At 37.1% G+C, this 22,011-nt stretch overlaps 1 protein-coding gene across 2 annotated transcripts; it reads left to right on the top strand.

Annotated features, from left to right (window-relative positions):
* The first annotated feature begins 84 nt into the window (after positions 1 to 84).
* CENPK (centromere protein K) lies at positions 85 to 17,868 on the top strand. Of its 2 annotated transcripts, XM_049768819.1 has the most exons (9): positions 85 to 201; positions 4,463 to 4,519; positions 7,539 to 7,611; positions 9,232 to 9,278; positions 11,658 to 11,740; positions 11,821 to 11,919; positions 12,256 to 12,382; positions 15,109 to 15,162; positions 17,710 to 17,868. In XM_049768819.1, the coding sequence occupies exons 1-9, from the start codon at positions 85 to 87 to the stop codon at positions 17,866 to 17,868; spliced, it is 816 nt and encodes a 271-aa protein (XP_049624776.1). The 2 variants fall into 2 exon arrangements, with proteins under 2 accessions (XP_049624776.1, XP_049624777.1); XM_049768820.1 differs by lacking the exon at positions 11,821 to 11,919 and having other exon boundaries at positions 181 to 201.
* Positions 17,869 to 22,011: the final 4,143 nt, after the last annotated feature.

Below are 22,011 nucleotides of genomic sequence, written 5' to 3'. Positions count from 1 at the left end.
GTAATTATTAGGGGTTAAATATTTTTAAATGAACAAATCATTTTATGTTGTTTTTCTTATAAGCTCAAGATAATCCTAAGGAGAATGTCAGAGAATGAGCAAAGTTTAGATACAGATATTACTACAGATGCTGAAGATGTTAGAAGTCCTGAAGAAAAACTTATCCAAGAATGTGATGAAATGTGGAAAGATATAGTAGAAGTGAGTATTCAGAGATAAAAATGCTATATGAATTAACATAGTATTTTATTCAATGTCCATAATAAGCTTAGGGAAATAAATAAGATAGCTCTCAAAAATATTCTATATATGTGATAAGTTTTGATATAGTTTTAAATTCCTTTTTTTTGTTTGTTTTTTTGGGCCACACCTGGTGACACTCAGGGGTTACTCCTGTCTATGCGCTCAGAAATCGCTCCTGGCTTGGGGGACCATATGGGATGCTGGGGATCAAACCAAGGTCTGTCCTAGATCAACCGCATGCAAGGCAAACGCCCTACTGCTGTGCTATCACTCTGGCCTTTATTTTATCTTTTTTATTTTTATTTTTTTTTTAGTTTTAAATTAGCCATTTAAGAAATTTATATACATGTGAATTGTAGAAAGAGAAAAATGATGGCAATCCTGCTCTAAAGAAGACTATAATGTAGGCAATAACTATTATAATTTCATAAAGTATAAGGTGTTTTGTAGCATTGCCAAGACTATATTTAGGAAGAATGATAAACCTAGAATGATGGGCTTAAAAATTGCTTTTAAGATAGATAATGGCTAAATTAATTTCTGTAGGTTAAATAGAAGTTCGCCTGTGGCAGGGAATTGAATGAGTTTAGAGAATTATAAGTTGAATGTTATGACTTATGTAAGATGACTTGTGAGGTGAGACTGAATGGTATTTAGTAAGAATGTAAAGGATTTTGTTATGTCTATACCATGGAACCATTAAAGGATTATGAACAAGTGACATGATGAGTTATACAGATTTAGAAAATTACTCTTGTGGTTACAAGAAAATGAAATCTAGTGAAAGGTAATTAGTAGAACATTTATGAGATTCTAGGAGTTCTGGCAAGAACTGTTCATACTGGGAGTAACTACTCTAAGTACTGGGGGGGGCTAAATATTATTGTATATATAGTGAAAAGTGGATTCAAGAGGAAGATTTAGAAGTTCATCATTGTGAAATGGGTTAATTATGGACAGGTGCATGTTTCTGAATTTGACCATTTTATTGTTGATAGAATTATTCTCTGACCTGCTAGCGAATTACAGAAGTGCAGTATAATAATTATGCAGTTTGAGTGAAAATAAATTAACATAGAAAGCATTGAGTTTGATATAAATGTACGTATCTATGTCTTTGAGATAGAGCCACTTTTGGTACATTTTAAGTATGTTGGTAGGAAATTATTCTACTTTTGGTTCTACTTTAAGTGTTAGCATGTATAATATAGATCACACAGTTTTTGCATCTTATTTTTCTAAATAATATTTCAAATGAGTGCATATTAATGGATTTTTTCAGAAGATTTTGTTTATTTTTAGGCCATGCCCAGTGGTGCTCAGAACTTATTCTGGTTCTGAGTTTAGGAATCACTCTTGGAAGGCTCAGGGAATTATATGGGGTGCCAGGGATTGAACCTATGTCTTGTATGCAAGGCAAATGGCCTACTCTCAGTACTATTTCTCCAGCGCCTAGATGTTATTTTAATATAAAGCTTGGTACTTTATTATTAATGTATTTTCAAGGTGATTTATGTAATTAATCTTTAGCTTTTAATTTTTTCAGTAAAGTTACTTAAGTTTAAAAATAAAGTTTTTGGTAGAAAAATATTGCAAGTATGAAATAAGCAGAGATGGGGCTGGAGCAATAGTACAATGGTAAGGCATTTGCCTTGCATGCAGACAATACAGGACAGACCCCAGTTCGAATCCCGGCATCCTGTATGGTCCCCTGTGCCTGCCAGGAGCGACTTCTGTGTGCAGAGCCAGGAGTAATTTCTGAACTCCTCCAGGTGGAACACCCCCCCCAAAAAAAAAGAAAAGAAATAAACAGAGACAACAATTTCATTACCTATATGTTTGCCTTGTAGATATAAGCTCTCTTGACAGGTGTGGATTTTGTTGGGTTTTTTTAATGGGCTATATCCAGTGATGCTCAGGATTTATTATTGCAGGGCAAGGCTTGGGGAACCATATGGTGAGTGATAGACAAAACCTGGGTTGGCCATGTGCAAAGCAAACATTTACCTATTATACTATAACTCTGCTCTAATAGGTGTCAGTTATTTTTGTGGGGTGGTACATGGGCTCAAACCCAGATTTTTTTTTAAGCTATTGATTGATTGATTCATTCATTCATTCATTCTTGGGCCACACCCAGCAGCGCTCAGGAGTCACCCCTGGGCTCTGCCACTCAGATTGCCCCTGTCAGGCTGGGGGAACCACATGGGATGCCGGTACTTGAAAACTGGGTCCTTCCTGGATCAGCCACATGCCATCTCTCTGGCCCCCTCAAACCCAGATATCATATATTCAAAATATTCATTTGTCACTGAGCCACATCACTTGGTCCATCAGTTGTGAAAAATTATTTAATGGGACCACATCTGGTAATGCTTGGGGCTACTCCTAACTTGGTACTTAGTCACCTCCAATGGTGCTTATTGTGCTATTTGGCGTTGTAATTGAATCAGAAGTTCCCTCGTGCGCAGATGTGCTCCAGCTGACTGAGCTATTTTTCTGGTCTTGAATATATATGTATATATTCACATACTTTTTTGGATTCAGTTCTTACTCCTGGCTATGTTTAAATTTCTCTCCTAACGGTGCTTTGGGATCAAACCTGGGTCAGACCACATGCAAGACAATTGCCTTAACCCCTATACTATCTCTTCATTTGAAAGATATTTTATTTATAATCTTGGCTTCCTTTATCATTTTTCTGTAGTCTATTCCATGTTTTCTTATTTTTATTATTGATATAATAACTTTGCTATTATTTGGCTTCTAATTCATGTAAACTATTAATATTTGTTCTTATTCATTATTTTATATTATATTTTCATTCATGCAGCATCAAATACCACCTTTTATTTTTTTATTTATTTTTTCTGGCCTCAAGCTTCTTCTATCTTCCTCCATTCACGGAATTCTTCAGTTCTTTCTTCAGGACTCGGCAGTGTGTCCTCTCCTTCAAGAATTCTCTTTGCATGTGAAAAAGCTCGTGCATTTTTATATTTAAAAACTAAATTAAAGAGGGCTGGAGAGATGAGGCTTGGAGTCAATCCCTAGCAAATCATGATTCCCTAGCACTACCAGATTAACTCCCAATAGACAGGGCAGGTAGGGCAGATGGGAAGGAAAGGGTAGGAATGAGAAATAAAGAGAGGGAAAGGGTAGGAAAGGGAAAGCAGGATAGAGGAAAAAAGGAAGGAAATAAGGAAGGAAGGGGACACCACCTTTTACTTTTGATGTACTTTCCTTCAGACTTGACTGCATTTTTCTCTTATTTATAAAGTAAGGAATTTTTTATATTCATATTTAAATATAATTTAAACTTTTTTACTTAAAGAAATGTGATTTACAAAATTACCGTATTTTCCAGCGTATAAGATGACTTTTGAAACAAAAAAAAAAGTCAACCGAAATCGGGGTCGTCTTATACGCCGAGTATATCCCGAAAAATGTTTCAATATGCCGCTAAACGAAAATTGTCTAAATATTGCCACAAAACGAATTTTCCAACTCGATCCTGCACCAATCACTGCAAGGCTGCTCGGACCGCCTCTCTAACTCGGCCAATTCAAGCAAGCTTTTTATGCATGCAAATTAGACAATGTTCTGGACCCGAATCTACACTGTAAAAAGCCTGCTCAGATTGGCCAGAGTCAGAGAGGAAGTCTATGACAGTATAACCTTTGAACCTTTGCTTGTTGTGATTGGCTCACTGTGGTACATACAGTCGCAGCGCAGGAACGTTCTGTCTGATACAGCGAATATAGGCCTAAACCTATGTTTTAACTGCAAAATTAGGGGGTCGTTTTATACGCCCAGTCAGTCATCTTATACGCCAGAAAATACGGTACTGATAGTTGGGGTTTTAGGCACACAATACTCTGACACCAATATTCATTCTTATAATGTTTTTTTCTATCATTTTGTTTGTTTTTGGGACACACCCATCAGCGCTCGGGTTATTCCTGGCTCTGTACTCAGAAATCAGCATTCTCCAGGGATCATATGGGATGCCGGGAACCAAACCCAGGTCTGTCCCGAGTTGGCTGTGAGCAAAGCAAATGACTTACTACTGTTCTATCACTTTGGCCTGAGTTTTTCTTGTCTTTTATTAGAGGACTATAACATTGGTATAAAAAGGGAAGTGAAGGGAATTATCTGTGGTTGTTAGTATGTGACTTGTTTTTTTTTTGTTTTTGTTTTTGTTTTTACTTTTTAAATCAAGTGTCAGAATAAATTATCATTTGTTGGAACTGAGACACTCACCACTTCAGATGCTCAGGTATGAATCCTTTCTTCTTATATAGAAAAATAAATGACTGGAATCCATTATACTTTATATAAGTGTGTGTGTATATTTATCTCAAGCTTTATTAATGTACTTGTAGCTTATGTTAGCTATTGAATGAATTTCTTCTTGGTTACTATTATGTTATTGTATTAGAAATGAGATTAGGGGCCAGAGAGATAGCACAGCAGTAAAGCGTTTGCCTTAGATGCAGAAGGAAGGTGGTTCGAATCCCGGCATCCCATATGGTTCCCCAAGCCTGCCAGGAGCGATTTCCGAGCATAGGGCCAGGAGTAACCCCTGAGCGCTGCTGGGTGTGACCTCAAAAACAAAAATGAGATTAGATGGGCCAAAGTAATAATAATGGTGCTTGCAAGGCATCTACCCAAGTTTGATCCCCAGCACCCCATATGTACAATGCTAGAAATGATTTCTGGTACAGAGAGGAGTAAGCCTTGAGTATCTCCAGGGCTGTGTGAGACCTTACAGAGAAGGTACACAGTAGTGAGCAGCACTGACACCATGTTCATATGAGGAATCTTAAAAAATTCTTTTGATAGATCGCAGCCATTTACTTTTACTCAAAGAGAAGACTTGATTCACGTTGTGTGTTGCTACACAATCTTAGGACTGGAACAATAGTCCCAGACTGAAGAATCAGGAACCATGAAATCACGGAGGCCTTACTGCAAAGTCTTGGCAGTGGCCAAAAGTAGCACAAACTACTCACAGGCTCTCTGAAAAACTGGTGAAATGTGAGCCCTAAATTTCTATCTGAGCTGCACAAAATAAGAGCCTCATGCCTAGCCCTTTAGTGCCTCACAAATACAGGAGCTTACCATAATTAATGGATGAAGACAAAAGCCCTGAAAGATCCTCACTCAGTATTTATAACCTCTCAGATGAAAACTTCAAAAATGACAGTGTTAAATCTGTTCCTGGTAATGAGTATATAGTAGAACAAAGAAAGAGAAACTATGAGAGAGTATAAGAAAAGTCCAATCAGAAGTGATTTCTTCCTTGAAGATGCCTGTAGTCTCAATGTCCTGGAGTGTTTTCCAGCTCACCTCAGGAAGCTCACCACAAAGAATGATGAGTTTAGTTAGAGAAATAACTACATTTTGAACTGTCCTAATAATGAGAATGTATGAGGGAAATGGAGAGCCTGTTTAGAGTACAGGCAGGGGTCAGGTGGGGAGGAGGGAGACTTGGGACATTGGTGATGGGAATGTTGCACTGGTGATGGGTGGTGTTCTTTACATGACTGAAACCCAAACACAATCATGTATGTAATCAAGGTGTTTAAATAAAATTAAAAAAAAAATAATAAAAAAAATGAAAGAAATGAGAGGGAAAGAGGGAGGGAGTGAGGAAGGGAAGCAAAGAGGGAGGGAAGTAGGGTGGGTGAGCAAAAAAAAAAACATAAAAGAAGTGATTTGAAGTGAACTGAAAAAAATATTCACTGGATGGATTTGGTAACAGGAGTGACAGAAACTGAGGAATCAGTGGTGGAGAATATGAAACATAAAACCATTGATAAAGAAGAAAGAAGTAAAAAAAAGAATGAAAAGGACAAAGACAGAGATTTTTGGAATAACTAACAACAGCAACATCCAAATTATAGGAATTTCTGAGGGAGAGGAAAGAGAATGGAAAGAACTATTGGTCAAAGAAATTATAGATGAGAATTTTTTCAGTCTGAAGATTGAGTCATCTACCCAGTTCCAAAAAGTTCAAAGTGTTCCAATAAAAATAAACCCAAATAGAAGAATTATAAGACACACTGTAATTTAAATGACAAAAGCCAAAGATGGATATAGATTCTGAGAATAGCAAGACTAAAAAAGAAACATATATAAAGAAATCCATATAAAACTCATATTATCAGATGAAACTATAGGGCAGAGGGCAATAGAGTGACCTATCAAACTCATTGGATGAAATAAACATACCAACAAGAATACTCCATTTAGCTAGAATATCATTCTTAAAAGAGTGAAACAAAATTTTATGGACAAATAATAGCTATAAAAGCAGTTCATGACCTTTTAAATAGTGTTTCAAGAAGCACTTTCTCCTTTAAAAGGAAAAGGAGGGGCTGGAGCAATACTACAATGGGTAGGGTACTTGGCTTGTATGTGACCAACCCAGGTTTAATACTCAGCATCCCATATAGTCTCTGGAGACACCAGCAGGAGTAACCCTTGAACTTCACTGATGTGATCCAAAAACCAAAATATATTTAAAAAGTTTTTAAATTATAAAAGGAATCAGAAGACCAGGAGATAGCTCAATGAACTAACTGAGGCCTAAATGAACTCTGGAGGCCTAAATTTAATTTCTGACACTGCATGGTCCCAGAGTTGCACCACCGTGAGCAGCTCTGAGCAGAAAATCAGGAACACTACTGTGTGGGGGATAAAGACATTAATAAAAAAGAAAGCAAAAGGCAAAGAACCCTACCTGGAGTAGTATGATACTAAAATATAAAAAGGAAAGGGAAGTTGACTACCTGACAGTCAACTAAGTTTTTTTTGTTGTTTTAGTTTTTGGACCACACCCAAAACTATAGATTTCTGACTGTGCTCAGGAATCACTCCAGGCAAGCTAAGGGGACCATATGGGATACCAGGTATAGAACCCTGTTCGACTGTGCACAAGGCAAATGTCCTACCTGCTGGCTATTGCTTCAGCCCCCAAAGTATTAATATTATATATTAAATTATATGTTAAATAAATATGATTACAATTTATGAGATTAAACGTATATATTTCTGTAAATATATTACTTTAGAAGGGTCATACCTGGTAGTGATAAGGATTTACTCTTTGCTTGACACTTAATGGATCACATTTGGAATACTTGGGACCATAATTGGTGCCAGGGAAAATTTTTAATGGTTTAGGTGGTTATTATGGTAACTTAATTTTAAGCACTAATATTAAAATATTAAAACTTTCAAATATAATTACATTCTACAGGTAATGACTTTGTTTTATTTTAATTTTATAGTTATCATTATTAAACATGCATATGAGATGTTTGACAGCTGAACTCAATCAGTGGCAGAAAGAAACCCCTGACAGTAAGTTTTTGCTTTTCTTCACTTAAATGTTACCAAAACTTAAATGTTAAGCTGCTCAGGAAAAGCAGTCAGTTATAAAAGTTGTCTACCTGAATTACGAAGCATAGATATATCTCAGTTAAAGACCTTATAGTCCAGAGAAGGGTGGATTCCCTGAGAAAAAAGAGAAGCTACAGAAAAATGTAAAGGTCTTGGTAAGAATGTGAAAGGGACCTTCAACAGTCCAAGACTTTCCCTGTGACCACACCCAGGTTAACTTTTTTATTCTTGTTTTTTATTTGTTTTACTTTGAATCTGCTCAGGGATCAGTCCTGATGGATTTAAGGGACTGTATGTGGTACTAGGAATAAAACCCAGTTTGGTCTCATCATTTTCTGGAAAAAAAAATAATGTTGTGTCTCCCTGGTTACAGATGAGAAATATATTGTCACAGTGATGGTGGTTTGTTTTTGTTTTTTTTTTTTGTTTTTTTTTTAACATGAGTGATTGTTTTTTTCTTTTAGTGTATTTAAGACTGTCAGAGGTTTAGTTAAAAATGTGTGGTGGAAAAAAAAAAATACGTGTGGTGGAGAGCCAGAGAGATAGCACACAGCAGTAGGGCATTTTTGCCTTGCATGTTGCTGACCCAGGACGGACAGTGGTTTGAATCCTGATACCCCATGTGGTCCTCCGAACCTTCCAGAGGCAATTTCTGAGCGCAAAGCCAGGAATAACCCCTGAGTGCCACTGGGTATGGCCCAAAAACAAAAAAAAAAAAAAAAAAAATGTGTAGTGGCTTGGATTTTTTAGTGAAGCAAGATATATTTTATTGATTGAAACTTATCTAGAAATATGTGAAAGGAGAAAAAGAAGGCAAATGTGTTCAAGGGAGAACAGACTTCTCAGAGTGGAAACAAGCAAGCAAAGAAACAGACAAGTATGGTATGTATTCAAGGGAGAATATGAGCTTGAAAAAAGTGGCTTGGATTATTTTGAGTTTATTCTGTTAGGTTCATTCAAATTATTGAGCATTTGAATTTATGTCTTTAACAAAATTTTCATTGTGTGTATACAGGCCCATGCAATCATGCTGGGGAATAAACCCAAAGGCCAAACTACCATTGAATATAATTGCAGTTCAGATTTTGAAAACTTCAGCTTTCATCTCTTCAGATTTTTTTTTTTTTTTTGGTGTTATACTTCCCCTAGGATTCTTATGACACAAATGGTAGATCCTTTATTCTAAGTAACTGGAATCTCTAAGTCAATTTTTAGATTTTTAGTTTTTCACTTTTGGTAAAAAAAAAAAAAAACAAAAAAAACATACATTACTATCTTAAATGTTTCAATTCTGGGCCCGGAGAGATAGCACAGCGGCGTTTGCCTTGCAAGCAGCCAATCCAGGACCAAAGGTGGTTGGTTCGAATCCCAGTGTCCCATATGGTCCCCCGTGCCTGCCAGGAGCTATTTCTGAGCAGACAGCCAGGAGGAACCCCTGAGCATGGCCGGGTGTGGCCCAAAAACCAAAAAAAAAAAAAAAAAAAAATTTCAATTCTGTATATGTACCATAGGATCTAATTCTTGGTTTTTGAGTTTCTTAAAATATGTATAATTTTTACTTTTGTGTGTCTGTTTCTGTAGTAATTCCACTGGATGAAGATGCCCTGGTAACATTAGAAAATGAAGAAGTAAGTCACTAAATTTATAGTATATTCAAATAATTTAGAACTAGAAGTATTTTGGATACATTCATGATATAAGAAGTAGAATGAAACAACTTTAGAACCATGTTACTGAGCCCAGAGAAATAACATAGTGGGTAAGCTGCTTGTCTTGCATGCAGCCAACCTGGATTTGATTGCTGGCTTAACATATGGTTCCCTGAATTTTACCAGGAGTATAGAGCCCTGAGTATAGAGTTAGGAGTAAACCTTGAGCACTGCTAGATTTTGCCCTAAAACCAGTATATATAAGCAATAAACCTGTTATTTTTCAGCTTTTCCCGTGTTCTATTGAACAAAATATTTTAATTGATTTTGAAGTGATTTTCTTTTTTTTTTTTTTGGTTTTTGGGCCACACCCGGCGGTGCTCAGGGGTTACTCCTGGCTGTCTGCTCAGAAATAGCTCCTGGCAGACACGGGAGACCATATGGGACACCGGGATTCGAACCAACCACCTTTGGATCTGCTGCTTGCAAGGCAAACACCACTGTGCTATCTCTCTGGGCCCTTGAACTGATTTTTCAAAATGAATTTTTATATCAGAAATAATGCTGAAGTTAATTAATATGTAAATTATATAATTAATATTTAAGCTAATAAAAATTCAACTGTCAATAGCAAAAACCCATGAAATTTATCATTTATAATCTACATATTGTATTTAATATGTAATATTAAATTATATTTATTCTTTACTATTTAATATGCTGATTCTCAGCACCCCATATGGTCTCTGAGCCCTACCAGTGGTGATCCCTGGGCATAGAACCAGGACTAAGTCCAGAGGATTACTGGGTATGGCCCAAAAACAATGAGCAAAACAAAAAGCATGACTATACATATACATCTATTCATTTTAAAAGTTAATGCAATAATGGGCTGGAGCCATAGTATAGTGGGTAGAGATTAGCTTGCATACTGCCAACCTAGGTTTGACCCCCAGCATCCCATATGGTCTTCCGAGCACTGCCAGGAGTAATTCCTGCATGCAGATCCTGGAGTAACCCCTAAGCATCACCAGGTACTGCCCTGAAAACAAAACAAAACAAAAAATTTACAAACGTTTGTAGTTGGGTTTTAGTTATAAAAATAAAAATAATAAAAAATAAATTAAAAAAGGAAAAAATAAATTTATTGAAAGCAAGAAATAAAAAGCTATGATTGTAAGGTTGATATTATCCCCCCAAAAAAAGTTAATGAAATTGTCAATGAAAAATTGTTTTAATATGTTGAGTTCACTAGGTGAAAGTATAAAAGAGAAAATAGAACTACACAATAATCTAAACAGTAAGTATTACAGGATATAGAAAGATCTGTTTTTCTAGAGACAAATAATAATGAAAAAAAGAGATTATTTGCCTCACAGAACTGAAGAGAAGCCTAGAATTTGATTCTTGCAGGTTACATACCCTACCCAGTATGCTATCTATCTGGCCCCTACAGCTTACTTTATATCCACATAAATGAAACTGAAATTACGTAGTATAAAGACTTTTGACTGTTATGTCTCTGGATTCTGGGACACTGGGTGTTCACTATTGTCCTTTTTAATCATTGCACCCCTGATACCTTTAACAGTTAATATGTGTTAATGAAAATATTCATTTACATCTGTTTGTGGTTTGTGTAGTCTTAGAAAAAAGGGTCTTGGGGCCAGGCGGTGGCGCTGGAGGTAAGGTGCCTGCCTTGCCTGTGCTAGCCTAGGACGGACCGCGGTTCGATCCCCCGGGGTACCATATGGTCCCCCAAGAAGCCAGGAGCAACTTCTGAGCACATAGCCAGGAGTAACCCCTGAGCGTCACAGGGTGTGGCCCAAAAACCAAAAAAAAAAAAAAAAAAAAAAAAAAGAAAAAAGGGTCTTAATAAAGGAATTACTGAATAGTTAACCTTAAATTGTATTTCAGTATGAAATTAAAACATTGTGAAAAGCTCTTGTAATATTTTTTATTTGACAATGAATATTATTTTTTTTTAATTTAAACTATTTATTGACTGTTTGGTGCTCATTGTTTTTCCTGGCTCTGCACTCTGCACTGGCAGGCTTGGGAACCCACCATGTGACACACCAAGAATTGAACCGGGTCCTTCTTGGGTCAGCCACGTGCAAGGCAAATGCCCTACCGCTGTGCTGTCTCTCTGGCCCTGACAATGAAATATTTAAAGTTCTTAATACCTACTGTATATTTTTTTCTCTTTCAAAATTTTCTGGTAGGATATTTTAATAGATGTTTGAATATATATCCTAAATTAACACATCATTTTTGTCATGAGAAATATTAGTGTTTTTATTAATTTAATCACTGAAATTCAGGTTAAGTAATTAATTTGAATAATTTCTGTTCTAGTTCAAGAAATTGAAGCATGATCTTGAATTGGTACTCTCTACTATTCAATCAAAAAATGAAAAGTTAAAGGAAGACTTGGAAAGGTATGTGTATATTCTAATTACTATTATTCATTGGTAATTATATTGAATCAGCAATTGATTCTGTTTTTTCATCTTCAAAGGGAGCAGCAATATTTGCATGAACAGCAACAGATACTGGAATCACTTAATCTATTACACAATGAATTGAAACAAAAAGTTGTGACTTTTTCTGAATCAAGGTACTGGTTTTATTTTCTAGAAGTTTAAAATAGGAGAAAATATTTTCATTTAAGTTCTTATAAACAAATTAAAAGAAGTTAAACATTAGAAATCTTGAGTCTTAAGTCTCTAAGTTTGTCTATTATTCTATGCATGATCTTTTCTAAATTTCTTGATTATACTTTTAGTTTTCCTGTAATATGGTTTCATAACTTAGGTATTTAGCTTGAATAGAATATTTGAAAGGTTTTTGATCAATAAATAAGTTGATTTATAAGTTATAAATAACCAATACATGTATATATTTAATGCATTTTGCCGTTGAAATATTTCGTTAATTTTTAAAATATCCATAGAACCTTTAAAGAACTGAAAACTAAACTACATGATATAAAAGAATATAAGGAGAAACTGTTGATTTCCTTGGGTGAATTTCTAGAAGACCATTTTTCTCTGCCTGATCAAAATGCTAAAAAGAAAAAAGTAAGTCATATATTTTTTATTAATTGTAGGAACCAGGGGCTCAGACACCAGTATTCCTCTGGCAGTACTTAGGAAACCTCATAGTGCCAAGTTTTAAATCTAGAACCTTACATATGTAAGGCATGTACTCTATTACATGTCTTATTCCCAGCCAGAAAAATGTAACTTTTAGGGAAGTCATTTATAGCATTTTCATTTTTATATATGAAATTGTTTAGTTAAATTGAAATGTAGATTTTAAATACTTTTATGTTGTTTTTATTATATATATCAAATACAGACAAATATGTATATACACAGATTTTATCATCATGTTATATTTGTTGAAAAATTGGAAGCAGTTTAAAAATAAGGTCTTTTGCCTTGCAAGCAGGTGACCTAGGTTCTATTTCTGGCACTGTATATCAGGCCCCAAGCAATGTCAGGAGTGACCCTTGAGTATAGAACCAAGAGCAAGCCCTGAGTACTGCCAAGGATGGCCCCTAAACCAATTAGGAAAACAAAAAGGGAAAGCAAATTCAGTATAATAAGATTGGATCATTTTTTTTAAACTTTTGTTATTTGATTTTGTTTTTGGTTTTTGAGTTGCACACATCACTCAGATTCTACTCCGGATAGTGCATGGGAGACATTTGATGTTGGGGATTGAAACCAAGGCTCCGGGTCTGGAGAGATAGCATGGAGGTAAGGTGTTTGCCTTTCATGCAGGAGGATGGTGGTTCGAATCCCGGCATCCCATCCCATCCAATATGGTCCCCTGTGCCTGCCAGGGGCAATTTCTGAGCATAGAGCCAGGAGTAACCCCTGAGCACTGCCGGGTGTGTCCCAAAAACAAACAAACAAACAAAACGAAACCAAGGCTCCTGTACGCAAAGTAATTACACTAGCTTTTTGATGTATGTATCTCAGCCAATTTTTTTTTTTTTTTTTGCGGGGCTTGGGGGTTTTGTTGGTTGTACTCGGGACCAATACTTAGCTCCTTGCTCAGGGATTACTTCTGGCATTGTTCAAGGGATCATATGCACTGCCACAGATAGAATTGAGTATTGCCACGTACTAGTCTGATAGCAAAAAATAAAAAGTGAAATTGAATTATTGATCTCACAACTCCTTTGCTTCAATTGGTTTTACTTCTAGAAATTTCTTTTTTTGTTTTGTTTTGTTTTGTTTTTTGGGCCACACCTGTTTGACACTCAGGGGTTACTCCTGGCTATGCGCTCAGAAATCGCCCCTGGCTTGGGGGGACCATATGGGATGCCGGGGGATCAAACCGCGGCCCGTTCCTTGGCTAGCGCTTGTAAGGCAGACACCTTACCTCTAGCGCCACCTTCCCAGCCCCATTTCTAGAAATTTCAAACAAAAAAAAGTTATGGAAAATATAAAATATTGTAATAATTTGTTTAATTTCATCATCATTTGTAGATGGTATTGAGTCTGCTGTGACAGATAATTGTCAATATCCGGCTTTCTATTCCTTTCAATTTGTTCCATTATTTTACTTTGACAAGCCTATGACATTTAGTCTATCCCAGTGTCATCTTCATGTTTATGTGTAGTCTATATTGTATTGAAATCAGTGTTTATATCTTTCACCATTTATTTTTGACCAAGTTTAATTTATTGAATCAAAATATTGTTTTTAATTAATTCATTGAATTTTTGTTGTTTTTCATTTTGTTTTGTTTTGAGCCACATCTGACTGTGTTCACTCCTAGCAGGGCTCAAAGGGACCATATGAGATGCTAGTATTTGAATCCAGGCCATCTACATGAAAGACAACTGTCCTTCTGTATTATCCGTCCAGTTTTCAAATTTTATTTATTCATTTATTTATTGGTGAGGGGACAGGTAATTTGTCATAATTTTCTGAGTAAATATTTTAGATTTTGTATCTTAGAAAATTAAATACTGGGGACTGAGAGGTGGCGTTAGAAGTAAGTCATCTGCCTTGCAAGCACTAGCCTAGGACAGACTGCTATTTAATCCCCTGGCGTCCCATATAGTCCCCCTAAGCCAGGGACATTTTTTGAGCACATAGGCAGGAGTAACCATTGAGTGTCAAACGGGTGTCCCCCCCCCCAAAAAAAAAAAAAGAAAGAAAGAAAATTACCTAGAGACATGGCTCACTAGTGAAGTGCATGCCTTTCATTCTTTTTTAGTTTCTGTTTTGGGGCCACACCCTACAGTACTTAGGGGTTATTCTTGTCTTTACTCAGGAATCACTGCTTGCAGACTTAAGGGACCATATGGGATGCTGGGGATTAAACCCAGATCAACTGTGTACAAGGCAAACACCCTACCTGCTGTATTATTGAATCAGCTCCTGTCTTGGATAATATTTTGTTTTGTTTTGTTTTACTTTGTATCTTTTGATTGGAGGTTTTAAACTTACTTGGAGGGTTCAAACTTACTTTTTTAGTATTTGTATATACAAATATTATATATATATCCATTATATGTTATATACTCCATTATATGTTACAATATCTATTATATGTTTGTAGAAAGTTTAAGTTATATCTTTTAGAATAGAAAAATATATTTATTTTCTTAATAATTGTTTCAGTTACATTTTTACAAACCTGGTTATTTAGGGTATGCAGGTTGCTATTTTCAGAATTATTTTAAAATCACTTACTGTTACCAACAAAATATCAATATTTAAATTTTTTCTATATTTTAATATTCTGTTGTTAACTTTTTTGCTATGTACATTTCTCTCAAAGAAAAACGTACAAGGATCAAATGCACAGCTGATAACATTGCATGAAATGCTAGAGGTAAGTGTTGTTTCATTTTGATGATTTTTCTTTAATGGTTTATAAGCTATATACATAATTTGGAATAAAATTATTGACTTAATTCTTAAGGTATACACCAATTCTTATTAATATATATTAACTTTCATTTAGTATATTAGTTTCTGTATGCAATAGAAAGGATTTTATCTTTTTTTGAGTAGGGCCACATCCGGCCATATTTTGGACCTTTTTTCAGCTTAGTCAGTGCTTTGAAGTCACTCCCTTTAGGACTTAGGGGACCAAGTGATGCCAGGCATCAAACCCAGGCCTCCACATATGATGTATGTATGCTAACCCTTTGAGTATCTCCCCAGCTCAAAAATTGCTTTTTTAAAATGACATTTGGGTAACTAATAATCATTCTAAGATTATTACATTTAGAAAAAATTTCTGGGTCTGGAGAAATGGTATTGGTGTTTGGACACATTGCAGCCAATCCCAGTTCAGTCCCCAGTACCACCAGTCCTGTAATGTCCTGTAATCTCAGGAAGTCTAGAGTCCTCACATTGAGCTGTCTGGCTCTAGGGAGTGTTCCTCAGACCCCCCTTAACACCTCTTAAGAGCCCCCATATAAAACAAAACCAAAAAGAAAATTTTTCTGTTACTTATTATATAGTGAAGATCTATACTGTTACATTGATAGAATATTTTGTTGGCAACTTTGTGTACTATCTAATATACATAGTAAACTTAAAACTTTTCCATTATATTAAATTACATCTTTCTTTTTTATCATGGAAGGAATAAGCAATTTCATCTGTTTTTTTTTTCTTAAAATTTACCATTTTTTGTTTGTTTGTTTGTTTTTGGGCCACACTCGATGACACTCAGGGGTTTACTCCTGGCTACGTGCTCAGAAATCGCTCCTGGCTTGGGGAACATATGAGATTCTGGGGGATCAAACCGCGGTCTGTCCTAGGCTAGCACCAGCAAGGCAGATGCCTTATTGCTTGCACCACCACTCTGGCCCCATGAATTTACAATTTTTATAAATATATTAGACCTATTAGAGCAGCATATTTGAACTTTACAAGTTATCATATATATCTAGGTGCCAGGTATGTCACTAAATGGTAAAGCATCTATTTTGCATATAATGTTCTTGGTGACCTACCACTACGACCAAAAAAGGGAAAGAAATTAATAATTATATTAAAATAATTTTGATATCTGATATATAGTAGTCCATTGCAACTGGACAGAAGAGATAGTCCAGATAGTCTAAGAAAAGCAGGATAATTAACAATTGTGAGCCTTTTTCAAAATCAGTAAGCTTAGAAGAAAGAATTACTTCTGAAAACTCTATTGTCATTTTATTGGATTGGACTCTAAAACCCAGTTTTTATTCAGCTAAGTACTTTTGTTGCCTCAGGATATTTTAATATAAAGTAGAATTTTTTTGAAAAGTAAAACATAAATACTAGATTTGAAAATAGAAATTTTGACATTCATTTAAATCTACACTGAAATTAGGAAAATTAATTTTCTCATGGATAAATTAGCATTTTATGTCACTGAAAATAGTTGTGTCTTGAGGGTGGTGTTGTATACTTAAAATTTCTCCAATTATGGGGCCAGAGTAGTGGTGCAAGTGGTAAGGCATCTGCCTTGCCTGCAGTAGCCTAGGACAGACTGCGGTTTGATCCCCCAGTGTCCCATATGGTCCCCCAAGCCAGGAGTGATTTCTGAGCACATAGCCAGGACTAAATAACCCCTGAACGTCACTGGGTGTTGGCCAAAACCCCCCAAAAATTTCTTCAATTATGGTTGGAGCCTCTAACATCTTTGATGATAAAGTTACATTATCAGGATGAAGCTGAACAAAAGATGATAAATCATATCTTTTGAAGATTTTAGCTAATAGGTGATTTTAAGGGGGGGGGGACTAAGAGTTGATAAAATTTTTTTTTTTTTGGTTTTTGGGCCACACCCAGCGATGCTCAGGGGTGACTCCTGGCTGTCTGCTCAGAAATAGCTCCTGGCAGGCACGGGGGACCATATGGGACACCGGGATTCGAACCAACCACCTTTGGTCCTGGATCGGCTGCTTGCAAGGCAAACGCTGCTGTGCTATCTCTCCGGGCCCAGTTGATGAAATTTTTTTAAAAAATTGTGCATATTCTTACTAATTTTCTTTAGTTTTTAGCAGTGCTTTGCCTTTGAGCTCAAGCACTGCATGATCCTCTAAATATTACCAGGAGTAATTCCTGAGCACTAATATGACAATAGTCCCATTTTATGCCAGGTATGGCCCCAAAGCTATATATCTACATACATATATACACATATATTAAGACAAATAGAAGAATGATAAATGTCTCAATTATTAGGAAAGGTTTTTAAGTTAAGAGATTAGTTTTCAAACTTTTTCTATGCACTGTTTTAATGATTAGATATATAATTAATACATAAGAATTATGATATAGATATTATTCAAATAGAAAAGAGATCAGGGTTTTTTGTAACTTTATTATAGCTGCATCATTTTTTTTCTTAAGTGAGGTCATTTTTGACTTTTCCCCCCAGATTCTCTTAAATAGATTATTTGCTGTTCCACATGATCCATATGTCAAAATCACTGATTCATTTTGGCCGCCTTACATTGAACTGCTCCTGCGAAATGGAATTGCCTTGAGACATCCAGAAGATCCATCCAAAATAAGAATAGAAGCCTTCCATCAGTAAAAGTCTCTTTGTCTTTCAAGGATAATAGAAATATTAGGATTACTTAAGTAAAGAACAGTATTTTTTTTTTTGTTTTATTTTTTGTTGTTGTTGTTTTGGTTTTTGGGCCACACCCGGTGTTGCTCAGGGGTTACTCATGGCTGTCTGCTCAGAAATAGCTCCTGGCAGGCTTGGGGGACCATATGGGACACCGGGATTTGAACTAACCACCTTAGGTCCTGGATCGGCTGCTTGCAAGGCAAACGCCGCTGTGCTATCTCTCCGGGCCCATAAAGAACAGTTTTTACGAATCAAAACACATCTTTTATCCTTCAAATGATACATGCCGCCTTCTATTTCTTATTAAAAAATAAACTTTTCACATTCAGTCAGTCCATTAATGATTTTAAACTGTGTGGACAAGAATGTGCTTTAGGAGCCGGAGAGATAGCATGGAGATAGGGCATTTGCCTTGCATGCAGAAGGACGGTGGTTCGAATCCCAGCATCCCCTTTGGTCCCCTGAGCTTGCGAGAAGCAATTTTTTTTTTTTTTTTGGTTTTTTTTTTTGGGGGCCACACCTGGTAATGCTCAGGGGTTACTCCTGGCTATACTCTCAGAAGTCGCTCCTGGCATGGGGGACCATATGGGACGCCGGGGGATACAACTGCGGTCTGTCCTAGGCTAGCACTGGCAAGACAGACACCTTACCTCTAGCACCACCACGCTGGCCCCGCCAGGAGCCATTTCTGAGTGTAGAGCTAGGATTAACTCCTGAGCACTGCCAGGTGTGACCCAAAAACCAAATTAAAAAAAAAAGAATGTGCTTTAAAAAATTTACACTTAGGGGCCAGAGTGGTGGCGCTAGCAATAAGGCATCTGCCTTGTAGCACTAGCCTAGGATGGACTGCAGTTCGAACCCCCAATGTCCCATATGGTCCGCCAAACCAGGAGCGTCCCAAGCCAGGAGCAATTTCTGAGCGTCACCGGGTGTGGCCCAAAAAACAAACAAACAAAAAAATTCAGATTTAATCATTTAGAATATTTAATGTATCTTCTGAAAAATTATTTGCAACAATGCCAAAGAAATAATACAAAGGATAGGCCCAGTATAGTCTCTGAGCATTGCCAAATGTGGCCCTTGATGTATTTATTTTCTGGGGGGTCACACCCAGCTGTGCTCAGGGACTTCTCCTGGCTCTGTACTCAGAAATTGCTCCTGGCAGGCTTGGGGAACTATATGGGATGCCGGGAATCGAACTAGGGTCTGTCTTGGGTTGTCCACGTGCAAGGCAAATGTCCTATCGTTGTGCTATCTCTCAGGCCCAGGTCTTGATATTTAAATAAAAAAAATTCTGTAAAGTTTCTTTATATATTTTTGGTTCCATTTGTTACTTATATTCTTCATATTTAGGAAATGTAATGGAAAAACCACTTTATTTCAGATGGGTTTAAAGGTGATGTATCTGGTATAGAATATAGCTTTATTTTAATGTATTATGTTTTTATGCAGCCCTATTTATTTTATGACTGTTGAACTATAAAAACAATTGATAAATGTAGCATGGAAACTATTTTAATGTGTATTATATAATAGGTGATACTTTATTAATCTATGTTTTTTGTTATTACTAATAAGTGTGTTAATAAAATTTTGTTAATTCCCATGACTAGTATAAATAAAAGTCTCAGGAAATCTCTTGTGATATAGATAATACTTTGTTTGGTTTTTATTTTTGTGTCACACCAAGTGACATTTTAGGGGTTACTCCTGGCTCTATGCTCAGAAATCGCCCCTGGTAGGCTCAGGGGACCATACAGGATACCAGGAATCGAACCACTGTCCATCCTGGGTCAGCTGTGTGCAAGGCAAATGCCTTACTACTGTGCTATCTCTCCAGCTCCATAGATAATATTTTAAGTTAGTAGACATTTTCAAATATAGATCATTGAAGATATTGTAGGACCTTTTCAGGATCAATCAATTTGAACTAGAAAATGCCAAACCAGGGGCCGAAGCAATAGCGCATTGGCTGGGCATTTGCCTTGCACATGGCTGACCCAGGACAAACCTTGGTTTGATCCCGGCGTCCCATATGGTCCCCCAAGCCAGGAGTGATCCCCGGTGTCCCATAAGCCAGGAGCAATTTCTGAGCACATAGCCAGGAGTAACCACTGAGCGTCACCAGATATGGCCCAAACACCAAAAGCCAAAAAAAAAAAAATTAATAACCTTATACTTCATTGAAATTTATTACTTAAATACTTCATCATTTTGGGGGGGCACACCTAGTGGTGCTCAGTGGTTACTCCTAGCTCTACACTCAGAAATAACTCCTCGAAAGCACGGGGACAATGTGAGGTGCTAGGAATTGAACCCAGGTTCATCCTGGGTTGGCCGTATGCAAGGCAAACGCCCTACCACTGTGCTATCTCTCTGGCCCCATACTTCATCTTTTTAACTTAAAAGTTCTCCTTTATGCTACTGTTGTTGATTGGGTTGTCATATATGTTTGGTTGTGGTTCTCTCACAGTTCACCAACAACTGATTGCTGTTCTCACACTCATCTAGCTTTGATGCTCCAGCGGTTATGCACTCATTTAGTTGGGATACTTTGAGAGGGATTGCTGTAATGCTGTTTATTGTGGCTGTTTACTGCTGATGTCAGTACTGGCCCATCCTGCGTTAGGGTGCTCACTGGGGTTACACACTGTAGCTGTGTTCACAGACAACTATGTGTCAGAGACTAGACATTCTACTGCAGCGTGGGAGTCCAAGATAGCAGATCTACTGGGATCATGGGATTGAGTACACTCCTTAATGCCTCACTTCCCAGTCAGTGAGTCAGCCTGTAGATCTTAACTTTATCTTTTTTTTTTCTTTCAGATTTTGGGCAACACCCAGATGTGTTCAGGGTTTATTCCTAGTTTTGTATTCTGAGATTAATCCTGGCTGTGCTCTGGGGACTGTATGTAGTGCCGGGAATCATACCCTGGTGCGTCACATTCAAAACAAATGCCTTACCTACGTGTTATAACTCCAGCCTTATTATTGTTGCTCTTGCTTTTTGGCCACAGCTGGCAGTACTTAGGACTCACTCCTGGTTCTATGCTCAGGAATCATTTTTTTATTTGTTTCTGTTTTTATTTTTCGGCCACACCCGGTGATGCTCAGAGGTTACTCCTGGCTATGCATTCAGAAATCACTCCAGGCATATGGGATGCCGGGGATGGAACCGAGGTCAGTCCTGGGTTAGCTGCGTGCAAGGCAAATGCCCTACCGCTGCACTTTTGCTCCGGTCCTAAGGAATCATTTCTGATTGTGCTTATATTGCCCAGAATTGAATCCGATTCTCCATGTGCAGGGCAAGCACCTTACCCACTCTACTTTCTGTCCAGCCTGATTGACAGACAGCTTTTCATTCAATTATAAAAAGAAAAAATTCGGTCTAGAGAGATCGCACAGTGGAAGGGCATTTGCCTTGCACACAACTGACACAGGACGGACAGTGGTTCGAACCCTGGCACCCCATATGATCCCCTGAGCCAGTCTGGAGCGATTTCTGAGTGCAAAGTCAGGAGTAACCCCTGAGCACTGCCCTGTGTAACCAAAAAAACAAACAAACAAACAAACAAAAACCCTCAACCAAAAACCCCCAACAAAGTACTAGTATGGTTTATCACAAACTATGGACCCAATGAAGTAAAAATAGCACAGATAATAATTTGAGGTCAGGAAGAAATTGGGTGTAAATTAAATATCTAATGTCACTTAGGATGCTAGTAATAGCCAGTTTTTAAAAGCAGTGATCTTCCTTTTTTTAATATTCATGTTCTTCGCATTTTTTTGAGGGAGAAACACACTTTATTATGCTTATGGTTTACTCCTGGCTCTGTGCTCAAGTGCTCAGGGGACCATATGTGCTACCAGAGATTGAACTAAGTTCAGCCATATGCAAGACAAGTGCCTTAATCTCTACTATCTCTGGCTGTGCTCTCTCTCCAGCCCCAGCCAAATAAAGATATTATTAAAAATTTTTTAAATGGGGGCCGGGCGGTGGCGCAAGAGGCAAGGTGCCTGCCTTGCCTGCTCTAGCCTTAGACGGACCGCGGTTCGATCCCCCGGTGTCCCATATGGTCCCCCAAGCCAGGAGCGACTTATGAG

Source organism: Suncus etruscus, chromosome 2, assembly GCF_024139225.1.
Source record: "Suncus etruscus isolate mSunEtr1 chromosome 2, mSunEtr1.pri.cur, whole genome shotgun sequence".
Taxonomy (NCBI): Eukaryota; Metazoa; Chordata; class Mammalia; order Eulipotyphla; family Soricidae; genus Suncus; species Suncus etruscus.
This window is presented reverse-complemented; position numbering and strand designations above follow the sequence as displayed.